The sequence below is a fragment of the Hylobates moloch genome, unplaced genomic scaffold (assembly GCF_009828535.3).
Source record: "Hylobates moloch isolate HMO894 unplaced genomic scaffold, HMol_V3 SCAFFOLD_9, whole genome shotgun sequence".
NCBI classification, from domain to species: domain Eukaryota; kingdom Metazoa; phylum Chordata; class Mammalia; order Primates; family Hylobatidae; genus Hylobates; species Hylobates moloch.
The window spans coordinates 17,186,625-17,211,534 of NW_026652284.1; the positions used below are offsets into that span (position 1 = coordinate 17,186,625).

Genomic DNA, 24,910 nt, shown 5'->3' on the forward strand with positions numbered 1-24,910 from the left:
GGAATTTCAGAGGGTGTAAGACGAGGAAGAAGATGAGAAATAGGGCGCACTCTGCCCCTGGGAGGCCAGAGAAAAGGCGAGACTCCAGAGAGGCGCCGGACCGGAGGCACACATTCCCATACAGCCGGGACTCCGAGAGCAGCCGTGAGCGACCTGGGGGCCGGGGACTCGGCGGATCCAGCCCATTCATCAAAGGAAGGCACTGGGACAAAGTTGGCCCCCTCCCCTTCTCCCTCAGCCCCCAACTCGCCGGGATCCGCTCCCTCTGTTTTCACGGCGGTTCAAATTCTCCCCCAAAACGAGGTCGAGCCGGGGATTAGAAAAGAGGGAAAAAAATATTCGTTGGCGATTTCTTTTCGTTATTGGTCCTCCGCTCCCTTGTGCCCTGGCCCCCTTCCCTCCTCATGAATAAAAGAAAAGTCCGAACCTATCAGATCGCGTTCACTACCTCCTCCTCCTCCTCCTCCTCCTCCTCCTCGTACTTCGGTGAACACTTTTGCACAACTTACCCAGCTGATCACTCGCGCCCCCTCGCTTTTCCATTTCTCTTTCCCCAACCCCGTCACCCCCTGTCGCCTCCGTCCAGCCCCGAAACCCGAGGAGGCTCCTTCTTCCGTCTGTCCCCAGGTCTCCTAGGGGACGGGGGTGTGAAAGCCGGTGTGGAGGGAGAAGCGAGTGTGGTCCGGAGAAAGAAGGCGTGGAGAAGAGGGAAGGAGCTAGAGCAAGAGAATAAATATATAAATAAATACGAGAACGAAATCCACTCCGCAGTCTCCGGGCTTGGAAACTTTGGCCCCAAGCGCGAGAGCGCGAGAGCGCGGCGCTCGCCACTCCGAGGCTGCCGGCCCCGAGTCCGGCCGCGTTCCCCCAGTCCCCCTCCGCCGCCAGGCCTCGTCTCCGGGTTCTGCCAGGCGCATCAGTCCGCACAACTTCTGGCCGAGCCCAGCCGGCAGAGGCGGACTTGGGGTTGGAGTGTTTGTTTGTTTGAACTTCCTTGTCGTCGCCACCTTCCCTCCCCCCAACCTCCGCCCCCACCTCACCCCCCTCCCGAGCTTCTGGACGCGTTTGACTGCAGCCAGGGGTGGGGGGTGGGGGTAGGGAGTGTGTGTGGAGGGGAGGGAGAAGAGGTTAAAAAAAAGAAGACGAAGAAGACGGAAAGAAAGAGATCGCAGCAGGGGTGAAGGGAGCGGACGGGAAGCGATTTTTGCCGACTTTGGATTCGTCCGCGGCGTGCGCAAGAATGGCGGCCCTTCCCGGCACGGTACCGAGAATGATGCGGCCGGCTCCGGGGCAGAACTACCCCCGCACGGGATTCCCTTTGGAAGGTAAGAACGCCCAGGCTGGCCTCGCCGCGACTCCGCCGCCCGGAACTCGGGGTCCTTGGAGAGGCTGCGGTCTCCAGGGGACGGTGGCGGCGCCGGCGATAGCAGAGGGATCCGGTTCTCTTCTGGGTCCCAGTCCGGGCGCGGAACCCAGGAAGTTTCTGGAACCCATACTTGTCCGCTTCTGCGTGGGTTTCACTGACCGGTGGCCTTCGTTTCTCAGGTCGAGAGCTGCCGGCCTTTACCCGCAGGGCTGAAATTCTGGTAGATTTAGACTCCTAGTAAATATCAGGTCCTGGTGAATTTCAGCTCTTTCCACTATTTCCAGACACTTCTTCCCTGACAGTTTCTCGGCTCTCCAGGCTCGCTGGCTGCCAGCTTTCTAGTTTTGAATTATTTTTTCCACCCCTGGGATTGGTCTTACAGTCCCTTTTATTTCGAACCACCTACCATGGGTGATACTTTTATATGCCTCAACTACCACGGCTATCCATTTCTTCCGAAGCCACATTCAAACACTCCTGCTTTTCCGCCTGGAAACAAACTAATTGGAAATAATAATTAGTAATGATTTTCCCCCTAAAACTTTTTACTCGGGCTTCCGCACTCTGGAAATCTCCCGGGAGAGAACCTCTAAACGGCGAGGTTTAGAGAACATCTAAACGGCGAGAGGGGCACGGCAATGTCCAAACGAGGAGAAAGAGCTGATTTTGTAAAGCGTCCTTCCTAAACATCCAGCGCCCGCCCGGGGAGACCTGAGAGGACGGGCGGCGGCGAACCGGGTCCAGGCTGGAGAAAAGGCTGGGAGCGCACGGCGGAGAGACCCGCTCCTGTGTTTTTGTTCTGTTTTCTTTTTAAACTAATGGAAGGCCTCAACCTGTCACTGAGGGATCATTTGGCTTCTGAGGGTAGGTAGCCTAGGGTGTCACAGAGAAGTCGTTAGAAATATGTGCGACTTTTTTTTTTTTTAAATTACTCTTCCTGTAATCGTATGAGTCCCTGGCGCGTGAGGAAGGGGAGAGAAGGCAGGGAGGGGGTGGGCGGGCTGGCAGCCTGCGATCCGGGAGGAGCTCCCTTGGGCAGCGAGACGGCGCCGGGTCCCTGAATTAGACAGAGGCGAAGAGAGCGGCTTCGTGATCAAGTGCGCGCCGGCAGCCACGCAGGCAGGAGAGCGCGCAAACCCGGGGATTTGCAGTAGCACTCTCCTGTAGCGAATGCAAGTAAAACAGGCGGCTGAGGACGCGCGGCGGATTAGAACAATATTTGCCCAACATGACGCAGAATACTGAGGAGGGCCGAGTGCCGGTCGCTAAAGAGGCTCTTGAATATAAAGTTGGGCCCTCGAGAGCTCTTGAGCACTAATGGCATATCCCGCCACGGAGACCGAGTGACTCTGACTTTGCGACGCACGATTTCTGATTAAATCCGAGGGTGGCTTCAGACACCAACTTTTACAAAGAGAGGTGGGGGGACCGGGAGAGCGAGGGAGGGGGCGGTAGGAACGGCCCAGCAGCGGAGCCTCTTCTCGCCTCTTCCCTTTCAATTACAGTCAGCTCCCTCCACTCCCGCGGCTGTGAAATCGTTCTAATCTTCCAGATCTCCGCAGCCGCTGAGTCCCCAAATTGGGGGGATCGAGGCCGGATTAGTGCGCTGGGTGTCCCCCCAATCTTCTGTGAGGAAATTGTGTAGACTTTGCATTAAGGCGACCAGGGCGTTCTCCCCTCCCCAGCACACACGAGGGATGCTTGTCTTCCCGGTTCCCAAAGTCACCCCCACCCGGGGGAACTGTGTCCCATCTGCCTACCAGCCTCGCAGAGCCTGCAGGCACGGTTCATGGATTTGTGAGGCTAAGTCAACTATTTAATTTAGGAGCTTTGGGGCAGTGGTGTCCTAAAATTGTCCCAAAACGAAATTAGGACTTCGAGGGTGGTTAGAAGCAAGGGGAGTCACCCAAGGGACAGCCAGGTGCCCTTGGAGGCAGCAGCCAACGGCATATGTCACCCATCCTTCGGCTGTGCCTCAGCTGTTCCCTGGGACAGTTCCACTGCTCTAGCCAGAGGCGTAAATGTAGTAATCAGCCAGGCCTCTCCAGCCCCCAACAAACTGGATCATTCATGACTACCAGGAGTGTAGAACTGAGCAGATGAGCCAAATCACACCCGTTATTGGCCTCTCCAAGACGCAGGCAGGCCTGCAGCCCAAGCTTCGGCCTGAGGGACAGAGAGTCATTGGTCCCAAGATCTCTAAGGCTCTACCAGCCTGGTGGCTCTGTGGTCTCACCTTTGTCTCTCTCCCTCCCCTTCTTAGCAGCATTCGAATCCCCCAGGTGTGTCCTCATCCCTCGTAGTGTGGCAGGAGTTGGGGGACACAGCATCTGGGGAGACTCTTGCAGCCGTGACTACTCTATCCATCTCTGCGGGAGATTTCCTATATTTATGACAGTTGTTTCTCAAACTACCCACCTACTGAAGCCCCAGCGTGAGGACCACCGGGATCGCTGGCTGAGGTCTTGGGGCTCAAACGAACAAAACTACAGTCAGGGAGTGCACTCAGTGTCTGCTTTCCATCCTCACCCTGCACCTCTCTCCTTCTGCATCTCCCCTCCCTTCTCCAGTGTCCACCCCGCTTGGCCAAGGCCGGGTCAATCAGCTGGGAGGGGTCTTCATCAATGGGCGACCCCTGCCTAACCACATCCGCCACAAGATAGTGGAGATGGCCCACCATGGCATCCGGCCCTGTGTCATCTCCCGACAGCTGCGTGTCTCCCACGGCTGCGTCTCCAAGATTCTCTGCCGCTACCAGGAGACTGGGTCCATCCGGCCTGGGGCCATCGGCGGCAGCAAGCCCAGAGTGAGTGTCTTTGCCACAGAGGCTGGCAGCTGGCTTCCTATGGTCAGGGGCTCCTGGTTGTGGCCCCTCTTACTACCTCGCGGCACCAGGCTGTAGGAAAGTACAGCTGGAGGGTGTCTGCTACTCCCAGATATCCTCCCATTGTTTTCCTATTATTTGAATTTCTCAGAGATGGAGCTAAGTGAGGTCTAGGTTGTCCAAGACCTTGAGGCCAGTGAGCCATTCCTGGACTGTCCCCACATTTGCCTCAACCCCTGTCACCTTCCAAGACCAGAAGACATCTTCTCTAAGTCTTTCATGAGATAATAATGGGGACCCTGGGGGTCCTAATTAGAGTTCTTTATTGCCTATCCATGTCCCACCCCGCCCCACCTGGCCAGACCCCCAGCTGCCTTTCTGGGAGCCAAGAACCGGTTTCTTGAAAGGATAAAGCCAATCTCTTGGGGGATGGGGGGACACATGGTAACCAGAACCACCAGCCTGGTCTGGGGCTCTTAAGAGGTGATATTAAAAGTATTTCCCTCCCCCCATCCCATCTTTCCACTCCTACTCTCCCACCTCCACCTCTGAAGCAGGTGGCGACTCCGGATATAGAGAAAAAGATTGAGGAGTACAAGAGGGAAAACCCGGGCATGTTCAGCTGGGAGATCCGGGACAGGCTGCTGAAGGACGGGCACTGTGACCGAAGCACGGTGCCCTCAGGTGAGAAGGCAGCTGAGCTGGCAGAGCTGGCCCAGAGTGTGGCCAGGCCTCCAGTGTGGAGGGCTGGAGGTGGGAGAGAGGGGAGGGGAGATGATGGTTGACTGGGAACTTACTGAGAAGTTGGGAGGAAAGGAGTACAGAAAGGCAGAGTTAAGGCATAGGAGTAAATGAAAACAGAATGGAATAAGATGGAAAGAAGGAATGGGGAAAGAAAAAAGTTAAGAAAGAAGAGAGAGAAAGAAGAAAGGGAGGAAGAAGGAAGGAAGGCAGGAAGGAAGGAAGAAAGGAAGGAAGAAAGGAACGAGGGAAAGCAGGCAGGCAGGCAGGCGGGCAGGCAGGAATGGGCAAAAAGTTAACCTAGAAATTTGGATGATAAGAGAGTCCCCCTGGAGGCTTTTCCGGAGAAAACGGCTTCAATAGATGGATCTGTCCTAGGAGGGTGGATGCCCATGGGCTTCCCTGGACCACCGTCTCAGAGTTATCATTTCTGCTGTCGCCAACGCCAGCCATTTGAGTCCTAGATTTGGAGGTCCCAAACCATACTGCCTGTGAGAGAGAAAGTGATCTGGTGTGTGTGTGTGTGTGTGTGTGTGTGTGTGTGTGTGTTTGTACATGTACATTCAGGCATGCAGGGCCAGAATGCACACCTGAGTGTGGGAGTGGCAGCAGGAGCTGGAGAGACTCCAGGGAGGCCCTGGGACCTCTCGGGGTGTGGGTGGAAGTGCACCTAGGCAGATGTTAGTGTAAGGCACAAATGCATGCAAGCATCTGCATAGGAATGCACAGTCTAACCACCCTGTGAATGCCCCGGGTGTGAGTCAGGCTTCTCCAAGTGGATGCTGGTTATGGAGTGCGTGTCAATGCCTAAATGTCTGTGTGTGGAAGAGGGATGAATGGATATCTGTAAGGAAGCAGGGGTCTTCCTGACTTTCTCCCAGGGGCCCAGGCCACCGCTCGCTCCTCTGCTCCAACAACTTATACTTGCTCTTTTGCCTTTGAATTTCTGAGGTTTAGTGAGTTCGATTAGCCGCGTGCTCAGAATCAAGTTCGGGAAGAAAGAGGAGGAGGATGAAGCGGACAAGAAGGAGGACGACGGCGAAAAGAAGGCCAAACACAGCATCGACGGCATCCTGGGCGACAAAGGTAGGGAACTTCCCTGGGCTGCGAGGCCCCAGCCCGGGTTTTCCCACGCTGCGGTGTGCGGGCCGGTGGTTCGCTCCCGCCGCCGGAGCAGGCGACCAGAACTCCAGCGGGGAAACTCTCAGGCTGCGGGGCAGCTGGGAGCCGCTCAGGCTTTGCCGACAGCGCCCCCTCGGTGCGCACCCCAGGTGCCGGCTAGATGCGAAGCCCGCGCCTTCTTTGCGCTATGGAGGCCGGGCGCGGACGGCCTGTGAGTCCCAGGAGAGCCCGGCTGCGGGGCCGCGCGCCTGGTCTACCCCAGTACTGCGGGGAGTGCGTCCTCCTGGGCTGGCGTTTTGGCTGCTACTCTCGGCGTCGATCAATTTTTATAGGAAACTTGGGCAAGGGGGCGGGGGACGGGAGGGAGGGAGCGAGGAAGGAGGAGCCGGCCCGCGGCTCCCTAAATGAATTTGTTAACCAGACCCGCACACGCTCTCTAAACGGTCCCTTGAAACCCCGCCTGACAGTTGACTGACCGCTGCAATCAATAAAAATTAGCCAGGGCCGCCGCCTGACTCAGCCCCGCGTTGCCAGGGCGGACTGGGGGACAGAGAGTGCCTTCCTCTGTGGCGTGCGCCGGCGGGGCTGGGAGTGGAGGCCAAGTTCTCAGATGCCCAGGGTCGGAGGATCGCAGTGGGGGAGAGACTCAGGCTCCACACACCCTCTCCCCATTCTTAGCACGGCTTCCGCGGGCAGGCTGGAGTCTGAGCCTTGCGTCATGCTTTTTCTCAGGATCAGCTAAGGAGGGCGTTTAGTTTTCAAGCGCCCGCAAGCCCGGGAAAGGGGATTGTGCTTTTGTTTCTTGATGGAAGGAAGTTTCGAGAGAAAGAGGAGAAAGTTCTTCCTCATTACCGCCTCCCCTTCCTCATTGCCCTCATAATTCCCCTCCTAAGTCTCTTTAAGACTTGGTAAGTGCACGTTAAGGGGCGACAGGGGGAGAAACAGAAATGGAAGACCCAGAGTCACAAAGACTGACAGTTAAAAGAAAAGGCCCCAAACACACGCGGGGAGGCGGGCAGGCTGAGGGAATCGGAAAGACAGTGGCCATGGGAACCCGCAGACTGATGGCTTTGGAAAAAGTGGCGAGTGCCCTGGAACCTGAAAGCTTGCAAAGAGCCCGTGTTGTTTCAGTCTCCCTTCAGAGGTTTTTCCCAGCACCCCTCTCCTCACTCCTAGCCCAGGTCTCTCTCCAGTTCTCAGAAGACCCTCCCAACCTTGAAGATGAACTTCACAGACAAAGCCGGCTCACTAAGACAACTCCCATCTACGCCCAGCCCCCATAGGCGTGGTCCGAGGAGGAAGGATGGGGGGCCAGGCAGCGGCCTGGAGCGAAGGGAAGGGGTGGGCTATTGACACACAGGGCCCCTAGTGATGCCGCAGTCCTGCCCGGGACAAAAGGGAGAGGGAAGAAAGGGAGCGAGCTGTGCCGGGTGCCCTGCTGTGCCCGGCCCGCCGAGGGGCCACGGGTCTGCGGCGGGAGGCAGCCCTGCACTGCCAAGCGGTCCTTGGCTAGGCCAGTCGGCCCAGAGCCCTGGGACACCTGCCGGGGGACCAAGTCCTTATTTCAGTTGTTCCCATTGGAAGGAGACTAGATGGACTTTTGTGGGCTGTGGAGGGGAGGCATAGAACTTGAGTAATCTTTCCTGGACAAATAATCTTTCCTGCACAACAGACAACTCTTCTGAGAGTTATCCCAGGGAGAAGCAGAGGAGGTTTGGTTTTCCTTGGAGAGACTTTAAGTGTGTTTGCATGCAGGGAGTATATCCAGTTCAATCTGCGAGGAAGCACAAATAGGTAAATTTCCTCTGAGAAAAAAGGGAAGGGAAGGGAAGGAAAGGAAGAGGATGGAAAGATCGTGCGGTTTGGAGGATTCCTCTGATTCCAGGGAATGCGGGGCGTTCCATGCTGGCCTGGGCTCACCACACCAGCTAACAAGCCACTTCGCTGGATAGAGGTTTTCCCTGCAGCAGAACCAGGAAGAACCACGTCTCCAAGGGTTTAAAGTGGAGCCTGTGCCAGATGAGGGAGGCTGAGAACACAGGTGCTAAGTCTAGAGGAGCTGAAGAAATGAAATGATCTTATGCAGTGAGCCTGGTCTCCAGAAAGTCCCTCAGTTTTTGCATGACGGTGGGTGCGCTGGGTACGCTGATTGTGCATTGGATGGCTGTGTAAGCGCAAGCATCCCTTGGTGTGACTGTTTACCCACGGGCCTTCGGATCTGAATGCTGTAGGCCATATATCTGTGCAAATGGGATTCAGCATAGGTGTGCAGGGAGCGTGTAGATGGGTGTGAATGGGCAATATGATGGTGCAGACGAGACAGGGCCATCTATCCATCTGTGAGCAAATTGTATCCGTTTCCTATTTGAGTTCCTGGGCCGGTCGGCAGGCACCCCTGTGAATCCCTCATCTCTCTCCCAGGCCCCAGACATCAGTTTCATGGCCAAGTTAAAGGTGAAAAGACCGTCCAATCTCCATCCGAGTCATCCAGGTAGGGAGAGGCAGAGATGCCCCATGGCCAGAGCAGGGGGAGTTGTGCACACCCGCAACTTTGTTTTGGCTTCTTGCTCTTGAAAAATGCTTTGTCTGGGGGAGTTGCCCCTCTCGTGGCAGGGAGCCACCAAAGAAGGGGTTTAAGAGCTCTCCTCTTTAAGCACTAAAGAGAGATCCCTCCCTGAGTCCGTTTTTTCCTATCGTCCGCTTGGCATTTAATAATGTTAAGACTTATTAGAGCTGGTAATGAAAACTGGGACTGCTGAATAGGAAACTGTGTTGGAGAGGGGTGTAATAGCTTCCAGGCATGGTAAGAAACTATTTATCCGCAATCAGTTCTCACTCTCAGAGTTTGAAGCACAAACGTTAAGTTGAAGGGTTTTAAAGCAGATTAAATTGAGCTTTTATTTCTGTGCACTTTCATCTCTGAACAGCTCACTCCTGCTCCCCTTGGGCTGATATTCATGAGGCTGTTCATATTTTTTTTTTTTTTTTTTTTGCTCTTATCCTTGTTAAGACTGAGTTATTAGGATTGTTGGTTGTGAGTATTCTCAGACCGTTGTCTATAGGTGCTTGCCCCAGCCAAGCTCGGCTCACCTGGAGAGGGAAGTGGACAGTTCCTTGCCCCCAGGCACTTAGACTCCCTCCTCTTCACCCCTTTCTCCGAGGATCAGGGGATAGACAGGCCAGGGACCCAACAGGGAGGGGATTTGAGGAGAGAAGAGAAAGGAAAAGATTTTCACAGAATCTGAGCTCAGGGAGATTCTTGTGGGGAATTTGACAGGGGTTTGCAATGGGTCAAACCGTTCCTCAGTGGGAGCTGAGAGAGTGAGTGTGAAGAAATAAGCAATAATATAAACAATAATAACAGCAGTGACAAACAATAAGAACACCAAAGCCGCATGCATCTGATAGTGCACCAGTTTAAGCCAAAACTGACCGGATCGGACCAGGGGCTCCACTTTGTTCTCTAGGATGGAAAGGCCAATGAGGTTACAATTAATATGAAATATAGGGAAAAGTTACAAGATTAGAAAAAAGAAATAGTAGTAGTGGAGGCAGCATTTTTCTCCGGGGGACGGGGCGGGGGGAATCCTGGGGGTGTCAAAGTCCAGGTGGAGAATTTGCAGACTTCCTGGGTGTGAAAGACCATCTCAGGTGGGGGGAGGGTTGGCGAGGACAGCGAGTGAGGCAGATTTGTTTCTCTTTGCATTTTTCCTTTATTTATTTTTAAGGCCGCAAACTTACAGGTGTGGAGTGGGAAATGACGGGGAAGGATTGGAAAGGAGGGGAGAGCCCGGAGTGTCGGTTTTAGACACTTGTAAAAGGAGGTGGGAAACAATTTAATTTGGCAGCAGCGATAGCTGCTAATGCGGTTTTCGGTCGTTTGCTACACTGGAGGAAGCTGTTTTGATTGTGTGTACAAGGACCTGCCAAATTTAATTAGGCTCCGGGGGAGCGAGTGAATAGGGGAAGGGGGGCACGGCTCCCCTCAGCCCACACCATTTTTTCGGCTTCACACCTGGAAGGGACATTGTTTACCGGATCTTCGAGAACCAGGAAGGGGCGGGGGCGGAGAGGGACAGGAGCCTTGGAAGAGGGGGCGAGGGAGGGGACGACGATAGTCCATTTATCACGAAACAATCTGCATTGATTTAAACCAACAAGTTCCCTCCTCTGTAAATGTGTGTTTAGAGAAAGGTAATTGACACTCCACCAAATCAAAGGATTACCCCGGGTTGGCAATCTAATCAAACAGAGTCCAGGCGGGATTTGAAGCTGTTCATAGTGGGATCAGCTTCGCATAATGGGGGCTCGGAAGAAGACGGGAGGGTGTCAGGCAATTCCCGGCTTTAGGCAGCGCTCGGCGGTGGATATCCAGTGCGACCAGAGGGAGAGAGGGAGGGGGCGCGGGAGGGGCGCGCCGGGCCGGGGGCTGGGGGGGATGGGGCGAGCGGAGAGGGGCGAGCGGAGCTGGAAACGTCCCGGCGGAGGGGGCTCCCGGCGAGGGGCCGAGCCCACACTGGGCTGACAAGGCTCCCCTTTTCTTCCCTCCATCCCCCCAACCGAAGAAGAGAGAGGGGGAGGCTGGAGCGGAGACTAACGAGAAACAACAATGAGGAGATAAGTATTACAAAGGCAAACACTGGCGCTCGCGCGCTCGCAGCCCCAGAACCCGCGGTAAATAAACAAAGTCTGTAAACTGTTTGCTAGATAAACTCGTGCCTAAATCGAGTGTGACGGGCAAGGAGAGAAGAGACAGAAGGAGATAAGGTTGGAGGGGGATGAACGAGCATAATCTAACAGAAGACATTTAGAAAACAAACTTTAAACAAGGGAGAACAGGCGAGCGGAGGGCAATTATCCGCCCCAGAGAGCGGGGGAAGCCGCCGGAGGTCTAGGAAGGGGTGGAAGGGAGGGGACTGGGAGCTGCGGAAGAGCTGAGTGTTGGGGGGGTGCCTTCGGGACTCCGTGGGGGAGCCAAGAGGGTCTCCCCAGGGCGCGCAAGAAAAGAGGCTCGGTTCCCGGAGTGAGGTTCCCGTGCTCAGCCGGTCTTGGAACGCAGGCACGTCTAAACCGGGTGGGGTCCCCCGCTGCGAGGGCGTACGGGTTTTGTGTTCCCCTCGGGGCACGCATCGCCACACTTGGGCTGTTTCAAGGCGTTTGTACCTAAAAGACTAGTGTGCACGGCGCAGCGGTTAAAAGGAATTAGATATTTACCAGTTTGAAATAAGCCTGGCTAAGAAGAAGAGAGAAGGGAGAGACATTGAAAAGATGAGGCTGGGGGAAGACTTCAAACGAATTCATCATTTGGAATGGTGGAGGGGAGATTTACCAGACAGTATTGGGAAGTTATTTAGATATTAATAACACATTTTCCTGAGGCGCGACCACAGCAGCCATCTGCGCTGCTCTCGGAGCTATTTGGCTGGGTAAAATATGGGCGTCTCAAATGTTGGGAAGAGATAACGCAATCAGGCTAACCCTGGTCCTAAGACTGCATCGCAGCGTTAAACCCGGATTAACCTCCCCCCCAACTCCCGCGGCCCCCTCCCCTTTCACAGCTTTCCAAATTTTCAGTGGAATTTACATGGAAGGATTTAAAAGCATATATAACAGTAGCCTTAAAGCAGTAAGGTGATTATTTGGGCTTTTTTTTTTTTTTTAAGAATGTCTTTCTGAAAATGGTAGTTGTCACACATTACATTATATATAAAAATATATTATAAAAAAATATTTTTATATAGGAAAAGAGGGCTGAGCAAATGAGATTTCCTTCCAGGTTACCTCTTTGGAGTTTGTTTGCCATCATTCTATCATCATCAACAAAGTTGGTGAGGCCTGTGTGGCAAGAGTGCCTAAGGATATAAACATGTAATGTACAAGGTGTCCTGGCCGTGGCCCTGGAAGCTCATAGTCTAAGACTAGACAGAACTCACACCCCTGAAAAGACAATGTCTGGTTGAGGGATGGGTTCCTGCACAGAGGAGAGACCCCCAAAGAAAGGTTCTCTAGACGCTCTGGGGCCTTGAAGGCCGTGACTAAGAGGGGGGCACATTCCAGAAATTCCAGAAAAATAGCTCTTCTCTCCCTCCCATTGCAGACTGAAGGGGTAATTAGGAAACTCAGGGTGAGGATAAGAGGCGCTTGGGAGATTAGGATGCCCCCCCTCAGTTTTTGCTGTCCGGGGCCTTCCCTCTTCTTTTCCCCTTCCCCCAACTCTGGCTGAAAGAGGAAAAGGTGGAAATGGGGTCAGCGCTTTCTGACCTGCTCTGGAGAGATTGGCCCCGGCTGGGGTCGGGCAGGGGGAGGGAGGGAGGGAACTCGCCTTCCCAAATCGAATCAAGGCAGAACGGTGACCTAAGGGGGAAACTTCGCCATTAGTAGATAGATCTCTCCAAAACTTCAAACGAAGTGGGGTGGGGGAGAGGTGAGGCAGGGAAGGAGTCCAGAGAGAGCGCAAGGGGAACTACCAGCATGCGAAGGGGAGGGACCTGGAGGAGGAAGAGACGGGGTCGAGGGCAAAGGGGAGGCGGGGGCCAAAGGAAGGGGTGTGGGGAAGGGGATGCGAAGGGAGGGGGTCGGCTGCACTTGGAACTTCAACCCCTTGGGAGAGGAAAAGCGTCTGCGGGTCGCTGCAGCCTCTGGAGGGGTGAAGGGAAGTTGTGTGCGCCCCAAGTCCAGCTCAAAAGAGGTCCCCAGGGCATTCCAGGGCGCCTTGGGCACGCGTGCCAGGCCCCCGGTTTGGCAGCCGAGCTGAGCGAGGGTGGATTGCGAGGGGCACTGGGGCCGCCGCGGGGCTCTGCTTGTCGGCTGCCAGTGAATTGGCCGATTTCCGCAGCCTGAGGGTCAGCGAATGGACCTTTCCATGGCTTAGTCGCCCTGGTCCTGGAGGTGCGCTGGGCCTGAGCTCCGGTGGAGACCAAGGGAGGGGTGGGGAGAGACAGCGGAGACAGAGAGCCACAGAGGAGGAGAAAGCTAGAAAATTCAGAGTGAGAAAGTCTGAGTGCAGCAGAAGAGAATCTTGCGTACAGTTTGAGGACGCTGGAAAATGCGGAGGGGCCGAGGGAGGCGCCGAGCAGCAGGAAGAAAGACAAAGAGATGTAGAATCACCGAGAGACTGTCTCTGGGACAGGCGGATCAGGAGAGCCAGCGGGACCTAGAGACAGAGCCCGCGGGAGAGCACGGGCCGAGAGGGCGAGCGCTCAAAGCCGGGCAGCGGCGAGGGGAAGACGGGAGGCGGGCGTGCCGCGGCCGCCCTTTTGATCCTTCGTGGCTTCGCCTTATCAGAAGCGCTTTCGGTGACATCGGCACAAAGGCAGTTCATCATATTACAGCACGTCCCGGCGGCTCGCTGCGATCCTGCCACTTAATTAGAGGCGAGCGAGCTGGGCCGGCGGGGCGGGAGGGAAGCTGACCCCGAGGCGGGGGCCCGGGTTCCGCGCTCCAACCCGGGGCGCTGGGCAGGGGCCAGCCCGCGTGCCCGGCGGTGTTGGGACGTGGAGCGAGGGGGAGGCCGGGAACTGCATTCAGAGCGTGGCTAAATTAACATGCCGGCCCGGGCTTCACTGCCCGGAGAGTGAAGCTCGCCGCCTTCCAATTTAGTCGCCGCCCCTTCTAAGTTCTCGGCTTTGGGAAGGGATGGCGTTCTGGCCACTTTCCCCGCTTCCAGGCTGCGAACGCTGCGGACTGGAGGGCGAGTAAGGGGGAGGTAACCCAGGGCGAGCTGAAGGCTCAGTGCAACTGCGGGTCCAGGTTGCACCCACCAGCCCCCCCGCGGCTGTGTTCCATCCCCTCCTCCGACCGCCTTGCTCTCCATCCGAACCCAGGTGTGCGAGGCTGGAGCAATCTGAGAGGGGCAAAGTTCATCGTGGTCGAGGTTCTGCTATCCATCCCGCCCGCAACTCACTAGCGATATCACCCTAGACAACCCATTCAACCTCTTTGGGCCTCAGTTTCCTTCCATAAAAAAGAGAATTAACTAAGACAAATGTTATCCTTTTAGGGGATCCTGGATCCCTTTAAGAACAGGCTAAAACCGAAAAAATAATTTTAAAACCTTGCCACTCACATACTTTCATACAGGCAGAATTTTTCATCTAGTATAAAGGGGTCTTTGGGGCTTCTAGAGGCTACACCCCATTCAGAACCTCACATCTGCGTGCTTCCTGATGACTCCAGTATCTCCAGGGAGCTTCTGATTCCAGCATCAGGAAGCTCAAAATGAGGAGATGCGGAGGAGGGGCACTGAGATCCTGCCCTTGGTCTGGTCCTTGCTGCTTCCTCCCCTCTCCAAAACAGAGCGGAGAGCTTCTTCTCCACCCCGCTTGGTTATTGGAAGGGTCCTTTGGGAAGTGTTTAGATGCTGATATAAGCACGTGTGCTATGCTCCCCCTTTTACCTATACCACCCAAAAGAGAAATTTTCCTCTGGAGTGTATGTGTGTGAATGTCTTCATTCATTCTGCAAAAAATTTTTGAGCACCTAGTAGGTGCCAGGCGTTGTGTTAAGTGACCTCAAGAAGGTCCCTGCCCTCGTGGAGTTCTGAGCCAGGCGGTGGAGACAGAAAATAAGCCCGCAAATAAACAGATGTGTCTCCTGTATGTGTTTGTTGTGTGTTTACCTGAATATCTTTGTGGGCTTCCCTCTTCGCAAGACTGTCTTGTGTCTGGGTGTTTGTGAATGGTGTGCGTGTGTGTGTGCGCGCACGCGCGCGTGCGTGCGCATGACAGCAGAGTGTGTTTGCGGGGCTGGGGCTGAATTTGGCAGGCAGCCCCCAAGCTGACCTCTGGAGTGGCCCGCGTCGGCGGGCTGGGCCTTGCTTCGCCACGGGTTCGAGGGAGAGGCGGAGGGAGGAGCGGCTGGGCTGCGGAGCCTCTTGCCTTCACTGCACTCTTTGTCTGACACCACGAAAAGACCGAAGATCAAAGAGGCCCCGGGGCGGGACAGAAAAGTAGCTCGGAAAACTCCACCCTAAACTTTTCTGGATCCTTTCCATGGGACCCAGACCCTACACAACCTCACCCAAGTGGGCGAGTGGGCGGCCGGCGATGGGTTCTCTACCGTCCCAAGCCTCAGCGAGGGCGACAGGTGGAGAGGGACGGCTACGGCTGCGGGCCCCAATTCAGGTCGAGGTCTTTAGGTGACTGGAGAAGGTGGAGAGAGAGCCACATTCAGAAGTTTTGTGAGGTGTGTGTGTGTTTGTGCGGTGTGTTCTGAACACTTTTGCAGGGAGATTGTGGATTTGGATCAAGCCTCCCGGTTTCCTGAAAACTTGTCTTAAAGTCTGCTCTGGCTTTACCTGGGCTGCAGACTTGGGAGTTGGAAGGAGTCAGGAGGAGTCCTAAGGAAGCTTCTGGAACCTCTTGTTCCCAGCGGAAGCCTGCAGAAGCGCCTCCGTCTCCCGCACTTTCTTGTTAACCACTGCCCTAACTCAGGAAGCTGGTCTCTAAGCCACCTGGGAAGGCGCTTTCCCCCCTCCCGCGGTCCTCACCCTGCAGCTCTCCTTCCCGCCTGGACTTCTTGAGTTCGAATTCACCCTTCCCAGGGTCTAAAAATATGGTAGAAAAAGAAAGTCCGATGTGGGGGGATATACCCCATCCTCCATTCTCCTCCCTCCCGCTGCCTGCAAATGCCAAAATTCAAAATGCCCACCCTTTCCACCTTTTCCATGGGGGAAGATTCTGAATGATTGCAGAATCCCAGCATGTCCGCGATTTGTTGGAGGTCCTCGGAGTGAACCCTAAGAAAAGAGGCCTTGGAACTTTCTTTAATAAATGGGGCTGAACCTCCCTCTCTCTTCAAATTAGGTTCTAGTTGGGACTTTTTCTCTGGTGGCCTAGTGGCCCATACAGGGGACACGGAGCGGTTTGCCCAGAGCTGCCTGTTCCAGGCGATTACTGCTGTAAATGGCCCGCTTTGCGTCTACCCTCTTCCCCAAAAACCCGGTCTTTTCCGTCTCGGCGGTGCCTGAGCCTCAGTTTCCCTATCTGATTAATGAGGATGAGAACCGCTCCTGGCCTCCCCAGGCAGCAGGAAATTAGGGCCGGGAAAGCGGTTTGGAAACTGGTCAGCGGGTGCAGGCGGGGAGAGGGTGGGAGGCGTCAGGAGTTCGTCCTCCTCCCCGCGTCGCCCCCTCCCCGCCACCTTCTCGGGGCAGTCCCCGCTCGCGCCTCAATGGCCACTTTAGAAATACAAACAACTTTAGAAATAAAGTAACCAAACCCCCGAAAGGGGCTTTGAAGGGGCGAATGCCTGGTGGCGCTTTACTATGGTGTGGGCCGAGGCCCCGGCCTAATCCCGCTTTCATTTCCACCGACGGCCGCGGAGGAAGCGCTCCCGGCCTCCCGGCCCCTCAGGAGGCTGATTAGGCCACAAAGAGCCCCCATTATCCCGAGAAGAAAACCGGGGGGCGGCGCGGGGCGGCGCGGCGCGGGGGGAGCGGCCCGCCCGCGCCCCGGCTATTGACTTAGTGGATGAAGTCAAGAGCGGGCACGCTGGGAGCCCGGGGTGGGGTGGCGGGGAGGGCTGGGGTCTTGGGCGGGGATCCCGGAGGTGGGGTGGGGGAAGGGCTGGAGGGGGAGGGGCGACCCGCGCGGGAAGGGGCGGGGGACGGAACAAAACAGAACGCACAAAACCCACAACAAAACCGAGCTCCGGGAGAGGGGAGCCAGGACCTGGTGCAGGGCCTCCTCTGCTGAGCTTGGCTGGGTCAGCTGTCCGCGCCGGTCAGCGGAGGGGAGGGGGGCAAAGGACCTGGGCCCCGCCGCCACTGCCGCCTGGGCTGGGTTGCTTACTTGGGACGGGGTGGTGGAGGAAAGGAGAAAGTTGCAGCTGTTGGACAGTCTGTTGCTGAGTGCTACATGGCTTGGGCACGCGGCTCTGTGGCTCAGGCTCTCTAGTCCTTCTCTGTGACCCCAGGGAACTGGGTACAGAGGTCTCCAAAAGTCACCCCCACTGTGGCGGCCTGCTAATCTGTGATCACAGCTATAGAGGATGCTGTAGAGGAGATGCCTGAATTGGCGGGGGGGGGGGGGGGGGGGAGCAGGGAGGGGGGAAGGAGGCAGGAGATTGAAGGAGAAAGAGGAGGACCCTGGATTCTGAAAGATCTGGGTAACTTTGAGTGAAGCATTCTGACAGCCTAGATGTCCTCTTCTGCAAAGTGGGTCCATGGACACAACCTCCAAGTAGGCTAGGAAGCGTAAATGCTATAATTACATAAAGTACAGGGCAAACTGGGAGGCTGGAGAAATATCACTCCCCCATCCTCTCCTGCCTCTTCATTTCCTCCAAGGCTTCTTTCAGTTAATCCCCTATGACTTGGGAAATAATAGGGGCCTTGGAAGAAACGGGCTGTGAATCCATAAGTGATCACCAAATGTGGGTGCAGGTGGGGTGGGGGCAGATAACCAAGTGCAAATAAATAGTATCCCTCCTGATCTACAGTTCTAGAGGAGAAATAGGCCTGCTCTGTGGGCAGCTCCTCATTCAGCAGAAGGTCAAGAGAAGAAGGTAGAAACACACAGAGCCAGATCCTGGAGCCCAGTAGACACTGTTCTGTGTGTGGAGGGACTTCCCTCCCTGATGGCTTCTGTCCCCACAGGCAGAGAGGCTGGGCAGCCTTGACTGACAGGGTAGGGAGATGTGGGTGAGTGCTCTGGTTTGAGGAGATGGTGAAAACATCCTCCAGGTATAAAGGAGGCAGGTGAGGGTATGTGACACAGGCTCCTACCTGACTGGCCCCCAGTCACCTCCCCTCCCCAACCAGAGCTGTTTTCCCCACCCCCAGCCATCTCAGAAACAGGCCCTGACTCCAATGATTTGGAAGTTCTTTGAAGGCAATGTCACTCTCCATCCATTCACTCTACTACTTTATATTTGTCTTTTTTTTTTTTTTTTTTTTTTTTGAGACTGGGTCTTGCTCTGTCACCCAGGCTGGAATGGAGTGGCGTGATCACTGCTCAATGTAGCCACAACCTCCCAGGCTCAAGCAATTCTCCCACCTCTGCCTCCCGAGTAGCTGGGACTACAGGCATGCGCCACCACACCTGGCTAGTTTTTGTGTCTTTTTGTAGAAACAGGATTTTGCCATGTTGCCCGGGCTGGTCTGGAACTCTTGGACTCAAGCGATCCTCCCACCTTGGCCTCCCAAAATGCTGGGATTATAGTGATGACCACCATGCCCAGCCATTCCACTACTATTTATCAAGCCCTAGGTTGTGTGGGATGTTCTGGAGAGGATACCCCCTACTGCCGGTCCAGACTCATCAAAGGCTAAGTTAAGGAGTTAGGACTTATTCCAAGGGCAGCAGGGAGCATGGAGGATATTTCAGTAGGGGAGTGTTGGATTCACCGAGCCGAGAATGTACCGGAAGATGTGGAGATACCAGCTAGGAGGTCAAGGCTGTGGGAAAGGAGCAGAGAGGTGCAGAGGAGCTGGAGAGCAGAGGATGCAAGGAGACATGGTTAGGAGAGGGCTGCCCCAGCTGGAGATGGAAGAGGAGGAAAGCAGCCCATTCCCAGACTCCCACCACTGATGCCCAGGGGTACTGAGCCCGTGACTGGCTGCTAAGTTCGTTCAAGGTAACTTGGAATTCCTTTGCAGGCTGCGATTACAAAGGGTGGAGTCAGACTCAAACAGGCCTTAGAGGTCATCTGGCCATTTTACAGATGGAAAAGCTGAGGTCCAGAGGGAGTGACATGAGTGAGGCCAAAGGAGGGAAAGGCCACTCTGGTCTGCTGGCAGTTATGCGCGGGTACAGGAGCAAAACAAACTGGTGGAAGCTTTGCTCCCGGGAATTAGGAAGGCATGGAATAAGGACAACCACGGGAAATGAGGCCTTTCCCCATCCCGGCAGTTCATCGCCCTTCGTGTTTAATGTGACACATGCCTTAAAGTTCTAATTCACAGAGGGGGAGACTGAGGCACAGAGAGTTGATTAGCCCAAGGAAGTAAGGGGAGGAGGGTTCCCTTCTAACAGGCTCTGCAGGACTCTGACACCTTTGCCCTAAGAAGCCTGAAGGGCAGCAAGAAGCTCCTCTTCTTACCCCATCTGGACAATTGTAGCCCGTATGCCCCTCCCCCGTTCTTCATAAACCCCAGATTCTCAGGTCCAGGGGAGACTGTGGTTCAAGCCATTGCCACAACCCACCCCACCCCCTACCACCCACACTCCCAGCACCCATAAGCACATACTGGGATCTTGAGCCCTGCTAGATGCCACAAACTTGGCCTGCTGAAGAGTTGGTCTGTCCACCATCCTGGGAGCAGTCCTTTCAACGGCAAGGGAAAATAAAGCCCAGAGGGAAAAGAATCACAGATTGTGGTTAGATCCTCATGTAAAGGGCCCCATGCAGAGGCCCTAGCCTGAGCACTAACTGCTGTGTCATTCTGGAAGAGCCGCTTCATGTCTCTGGCCCCTGGTCCTTTTCTCTGAACAATGGCAAGGCAGGGTCTGCCTAGTGGTTTTCAAACTGTGTTCCGTGGGGTCTTGGGATTCTCAGCCTCAGGGGCCATCCTTTGAGCTGTAATACTCTGGGCGTGTGTTTAGTGGAGGGGAAGCAGTGAAAAACCAGCCTGGTTCCCCATGGATAGAGGAAACTCCAGGAAGGCAGGGCTTTGTCCTGGGAAGAGCAAGGACCACTTCCTCTCCAAGGCTACTCTGGAGGAGGGTGAGGGGAAGAAGCTCTGTATACTCCTGGAATCAGAGCCCTCAGGCTATGGTTATTGGTTTTCAGAGATAAGGTGATAACTGCTTATCTGGTGACAAATGATTATCCTCCTTTTCTATTCCTCTGATTAGGGAACTTTCTCTCCTGACTGGGAGGTCTCTTTGGAAGACGGGCAGGGCTGGTCAAGAGACACTGACATCTGCCTCTTCAGTCCCTGCCCGGCTTGCTGTGTGACCAGGAAGCAGTTACACACTCTGTGCTTCATTTTGGGGCCTGGTGGAGCAGCTGGCTTGCAATGCCATCCTGGGATGGTGCTGGAAGGAGGATTCAGTGCAGCCTGTGGGGGATGGAAGGAGCAGGAGGGCAGAGGGCAGAGGACAGAGGGCTGTGCCCCCGAGTCACCCGGGTGCTTTTGCAAGACATGCCCACCTGGGTACTTTCTTGATTTGGGACATCTGAGCGCAGTGGCTTTGGAGCAATCTGTCCCGATCATTCTGATGGCCTCCCCAGCAAGAGTCACTGGTCTCATGCAACACCTTTTTTTATAGATGGAGAAACTGAAGCCCAGAGAAGGGAAGGGAATTGTTACCTGTTGCATAGCAAACGGAGAGGAGTCAGAAGAGAGACCCAGTCCCCAAAGTATTAAGCCAGGCACCATGAAGGGAACATTTTTCCAAAGTTGCTGGGTCCCTCAGCTTTTGTTATGGTCACCTGTCCCTACTGAGGGTCCCATCTGCCAGGGTACCATGCTGGGAACAGTGGGGCTGGCAGAGCAAGACCTCTGCTCTGTCCTACCATTCCCAACTCCTGCTTGTGCCATAGATGGTCTCCTAGACACTCACTGTCATCTCAGCTCTGGGCTCTGAGCCCTTATAGCCACAGGCAGCTTCAGTGCACAGAAGGACCCCTGGACTTGGAATCAGTAAGACCCAGGTTCCTCCCCACTTCTGCCCCCACCATGTCCCCTGAGCTGTGGCTTCCCCTCCCTCAGCCTTAGTTTTCTCATCCAGACAATGGGAGCAAATGAATTAAAACACAGAAAAGCTATGTGGCACATAGGAAGCACATGCTTAAAATGAAATAAAAGGCCTGAAAGTGATTTGTGTGAAATAGATGATCCCTAAAGATCTATATGCTGAGAATTTCCTAAGTCAAAAGCACATTGTTTCATCAGTGGCTCTAAAATGTGTATGCATATATTTTTATAGGTTTTTGAAAGATTTATTGCAAAAGTAATATGTACTTGTAAAATTTCACATCGTAAAAAAGTATATAAAATAAAAATTAAGAATCCTTCTCTATTGCTAGCAACAGCTTTGTTGAGTTGGGATATAACTGTCTAGATTTATACAGTGATATCTAGATATGTCTGTCTAGATCTACCTATCCATCTATCTGTTTAGATGCAGATATATATTTGAAGGAAAGTGGTGTCACATCAGCTTAACTTGGGGGCAATAGAGGCTTCAAGGGGTGACTGTGAATCCCCAGAATTAATTTATCAGTGGTGGGTATGTGTCTGGAGAGAGATTCCAAGTGCTCCAGAGCTCAAGGTCCCCCAAAGGTTAAGCATCCCGAGTTGGAAGATTTGCAGGTGTTTGTCCTCTCAAAGCTCCGCCCCTCCCCCCGCACCCTCCCTCCAGGCCTCACAGTGCCATCCCTCCCCCTCTCCCCTCCCCCGCCCCCACCGCCGCCTCATGCACCTGCTGAGGCTTCCGGCCTCTGCTGCTTCAAAGAGGCAGGCTGGGCTTTACCTGCCTGCCTTGGAGAAAAGCAGCCTGGTTTGAAAGGCGAAGTGGCATTTCAGGCACTTAATTAGACCCGGGACAAGAATGGAAGCTGGCTCTCAGGTCAGGCCAGGGGGGATTGTTGGGGGATTAACACTCAGGTAAACCCATCAAGGCTCACTGGCCCCTTGGCAGGAGGCAGCAAGAGAATCCTGGGCAGCAGCGGAAAGGCTGGGCCGGCTGGGCCCACAGCCTGGGAATCACATTCCAGAGTGGGGTAGTGGGGGTGTGCAGAGCCGGTAGAGGTTGGGGAGGGGAAGGGAGGGCCACTGGCTGCCTCCACCCTTAACCTCAACTGGCCCCCTTCTCTTCCCCACCCCCCCCCCCATTGCCCCAGGAAGGTAGAGTTAGAACTAGCATTTTATTCCTACAGCAAAATGTATTGAGAACCCACTATGTGCCAGGCGCTATTCCTGGGAGCACAGCCGGCAATAGCACAAGGTCCCGGCTGCACAGAGCTCACACACTGGGGGAAGAGCAGGTTCACCAATATGGAAATGCTTTCAGAAGGTAGATAAGGGCTTGAAGAATATAAAGCAGAATCGTGATAGAAAGGGACTGACAGAGGAGTGATGTTTATTAATAGTTGGGCTATCAGGGAGGCCTGCCACCAGAAGAGGTGATATTTGACCTGAAACCTGGATGGAAGGAAAGAGGTAACCATTTATTGAAAACATCTACTACTTAGGACACTGGCCAGTTGAAAGCTGACTGCATACGTGTTAAGTGCTTTACATTAATGAATTCATCAGATCCTTCCAAGAATACCTCGAAGGAGAGATTATTCATTAAGAAGCCCATTTGTAGATACTGAAATTGAGGCACACAGAGAGGTGCCTCAGCTCTTTGGGTCCAGATGGGCAGGGCCATCTCACTGGACACCTGTGCTCTCCACCTGCCCACCTCTTGCTATGTGCCAGGAACTGAGCCAGGTGCTCGATACACCTCCCTTAACTCCCCAGCCATGCCCCGTGGTTATCTGTTTTCCCAATTTTGTAGATGAAAGCACAGCTCAGAGAGGTTTACTCAGTTGCTTGGAGTCACACAGCCAACAAGAGTAGAGCCAGTAATTGAATCTGGTACCACAAACTCTTCCTGCTGCAACACCTATGCTTTTGCGGGCATTGACTTTGGAATACCCTCAGCTAATTCACGGGGTCCTTGGTCCCTGGGGAATGGCCTTCCCTGTCTCCTTCAGGGAAAGGGTTTCATCCTTCAGGGAAGATTCATTGAATCAGGATTTGCTGGGTTTTGTTTTGTTTTGTTTGTTTGTTTGTTTTACGAATGGGCTTCCTGACCTGCATTTTGATTTGCGCTTGGGTTTATGAATTGAGGAATCACAGTCAGCTTTGGGAATTAGTTGCAAGATAAATATTGCAATCCTGGTTAAGGACTTAAGAATTGTCACTTGTGTGTGTATATTGTTGTTGTTGTTGTTGTTGTTGTTGTTGTTGTTGTTGCAACGGTGCTGTGTACACATGGTTACAGTGGATCAAATTTAGGGAGTTAGGAAGTGGAGTTGGTTTGTGGTTAGACTTGGGGGAGGTGTCGCTTTCGGTTGTTGGTGTGCTGGTGGCTGTGTCCCTGTGATATGGAATGTACTGTCTGAGTGAGAATGTGTTCAGGGGTCTGTGGTTATGTGGATATGGGTGTGTAGCTGCTGATGACATGGATGGAGGGATGTATCTGGGTGTGTTTCTGCAGAACAAGTGATACCTGTACCATGTGACTTTGTCAATTCCACCATGTCCAGGCGCAGGTTGGGGGGTTTGTCCATGGCTCTGAACGTATCTGCCCCCATTTTACAGATAGGAAACCAAGACTTAGAGAGGCCAAGTCATCTGCTTGAAGTCATCTAGCTGAGAAGCGGCTGAGCCTGAAGGGAAACCACGGCTGCCTTCAGAGTCCAGCCTCTTTTCCCAGCTCCCCAGGAAAGGTTTAAGTGACAACAAAAGGTTTAAATGCCAGCAAAAGGTTTAAACGCCAGCGTCGGTCACGGGGCCTGGCGGACGTGTGTGCGGTCACATGCATGTCCCCCTTCTCATTCTGGTGTCTCAGCTCCTGCCCATTCTATGGGCCCCCAGCCCAGCCCTGTCGCAGGAGAGCCTTTCTTTCTCGGGATTGCAAATACTCCAAAGATGAACGCCGCCTGCAGCTGGCTGCAGCCCTGAACAATGGCAAGACCTAGGAAGTGAAGAAATTGCCCGAGGAGCGCAGCAGCCCAGTCCAGAGAGGCAGTTCACAGAGTCTGCCTGCTGGCTCAGGCTCCAGTGCAGTGAGCCCTCCCCCCACCCGCCAGCTCCACACTCCCGGCTGGAAGGATAAACAGTCTGTAAAGAAATTTTCCCTAGAAAGAACACTTCGCTCAAGTGCAAGTCCACTGCCTTAGACCAGTGATTAGGGGAGAGTTAAAGAAGGGGAGGGCTGTCCCCTCCCAGGGGGAAATATGCAATAAATAATCACAGGTGGGAGAGAGTGAGGGCGGGGGCTGGAATCCCAGCTGGATGCTGGACCCAGCTCCAACACCGTTCTCCAGAATAGATGCCAAAATGCAACACAGTAAAACAAATCTGGTGCTCATGTGCAATGCCTTCATCCTTCCTAAATCTCCACTCACCCACTTCTTCTTGGCAAGTGGCAAGGTGGCAGATGCCATCTGAGAACTATCTAGGGTAGCAGAGGAAAAAAAACCACAACATCGGGTGGGCTGCAAGGTAGCTTGTACAAATTTGCCAGGCCGTAATAATTAGAGATGAACAGAGCATGCTCATGTCCAGTTGGGAGGGAGCTCTGGAAAGCAAACTTGGAATTCTGGAGGATTTACCATGAGCCAGACCCAGCTCCTTTAATCAGCACAGCCCTATGAACGTCACAGGTTTTACTAATCCCATTTTACAGATGAGGGAACTGAGGCTCAGTGAGGTAAAGTCACTTGCCTGAGATCACAGGGCTAAAGAAAGAGGCAAGAGGAAGCATTTGAATCCAGGCCTCTCAGGCTTTGGGCCTGGGGTCTCCTATCACCCCGGGGTGGCAAGGGAGGAGCCAATCCAAATCAAAGGAAGAACTAATCTTGCTTGGCACGTGCCTACAATGCCACCGTGATATTAGTTCCTGGGCCAGAACCATATATGCATTCCTTTAATTTGGGCATCATTGTTATCGTTTAATTTTAACTCTGCTATTTTGTCTGGAGCTAGTCAGGTTTGCACAAACTCCTTCCCAATGCATCTCATTACTGCAAAAAATAAAGACTGTTATTTTCAATGAAGACAACGTGACTCCTTTCTAGTGGCCAGAAGCTGGTCTCCCTGGATTCCAGTTTCACGGTCAGAAACAAGGGCTGCGGCCAGTCCCAGCCCATGACTACAGAGCTTAGAAATGCAGGTGGCACATCCCCTCCGTAGA

The 24,910-nt window shown here is 54.1% G+C and overlaps 1 protein-coding gene across 6 annotated transcripts in view; it reads left to right on the forward strand.

The window, feature by feature from the left end:
* Positions 1-489: 489 nt before the first annotated feature.
* PAX7 (paired box 7) overlaps positions 490-24,910 on the forward strand; it is a 117,600-nt gene continuing 93,179 nt past the window's right edge. For 2 of the 6 annotated variants that reach the window (XM_032760988.1, XM_032760986.2), the window contains exons 1-4: positions 490-1,325; positions 3,937-4,172; positions 4,745-4,874; positions 5,883-6,017. In XM_032760988.1, the coding sequence (XP_032616879.1) occupies positions 1,241-1,325; positions 3,937-4,172; positions 4,745-4,874; positions 5,883-6,017 (586 nt within the window). In that variant the 5' untranslated portion in view covers positions 490-1,240. The remainder of the gene's footprint in view (positions 1,326-3,936; positions 4,173-4,744; positions 4,875-5,882; positions 6,018-24,910) is intronic. The other 4 variants (XM_032760989.2, XM_058444520.1, XM_032760987.2 and 1 more) reach the window with 3 other exon arrangements.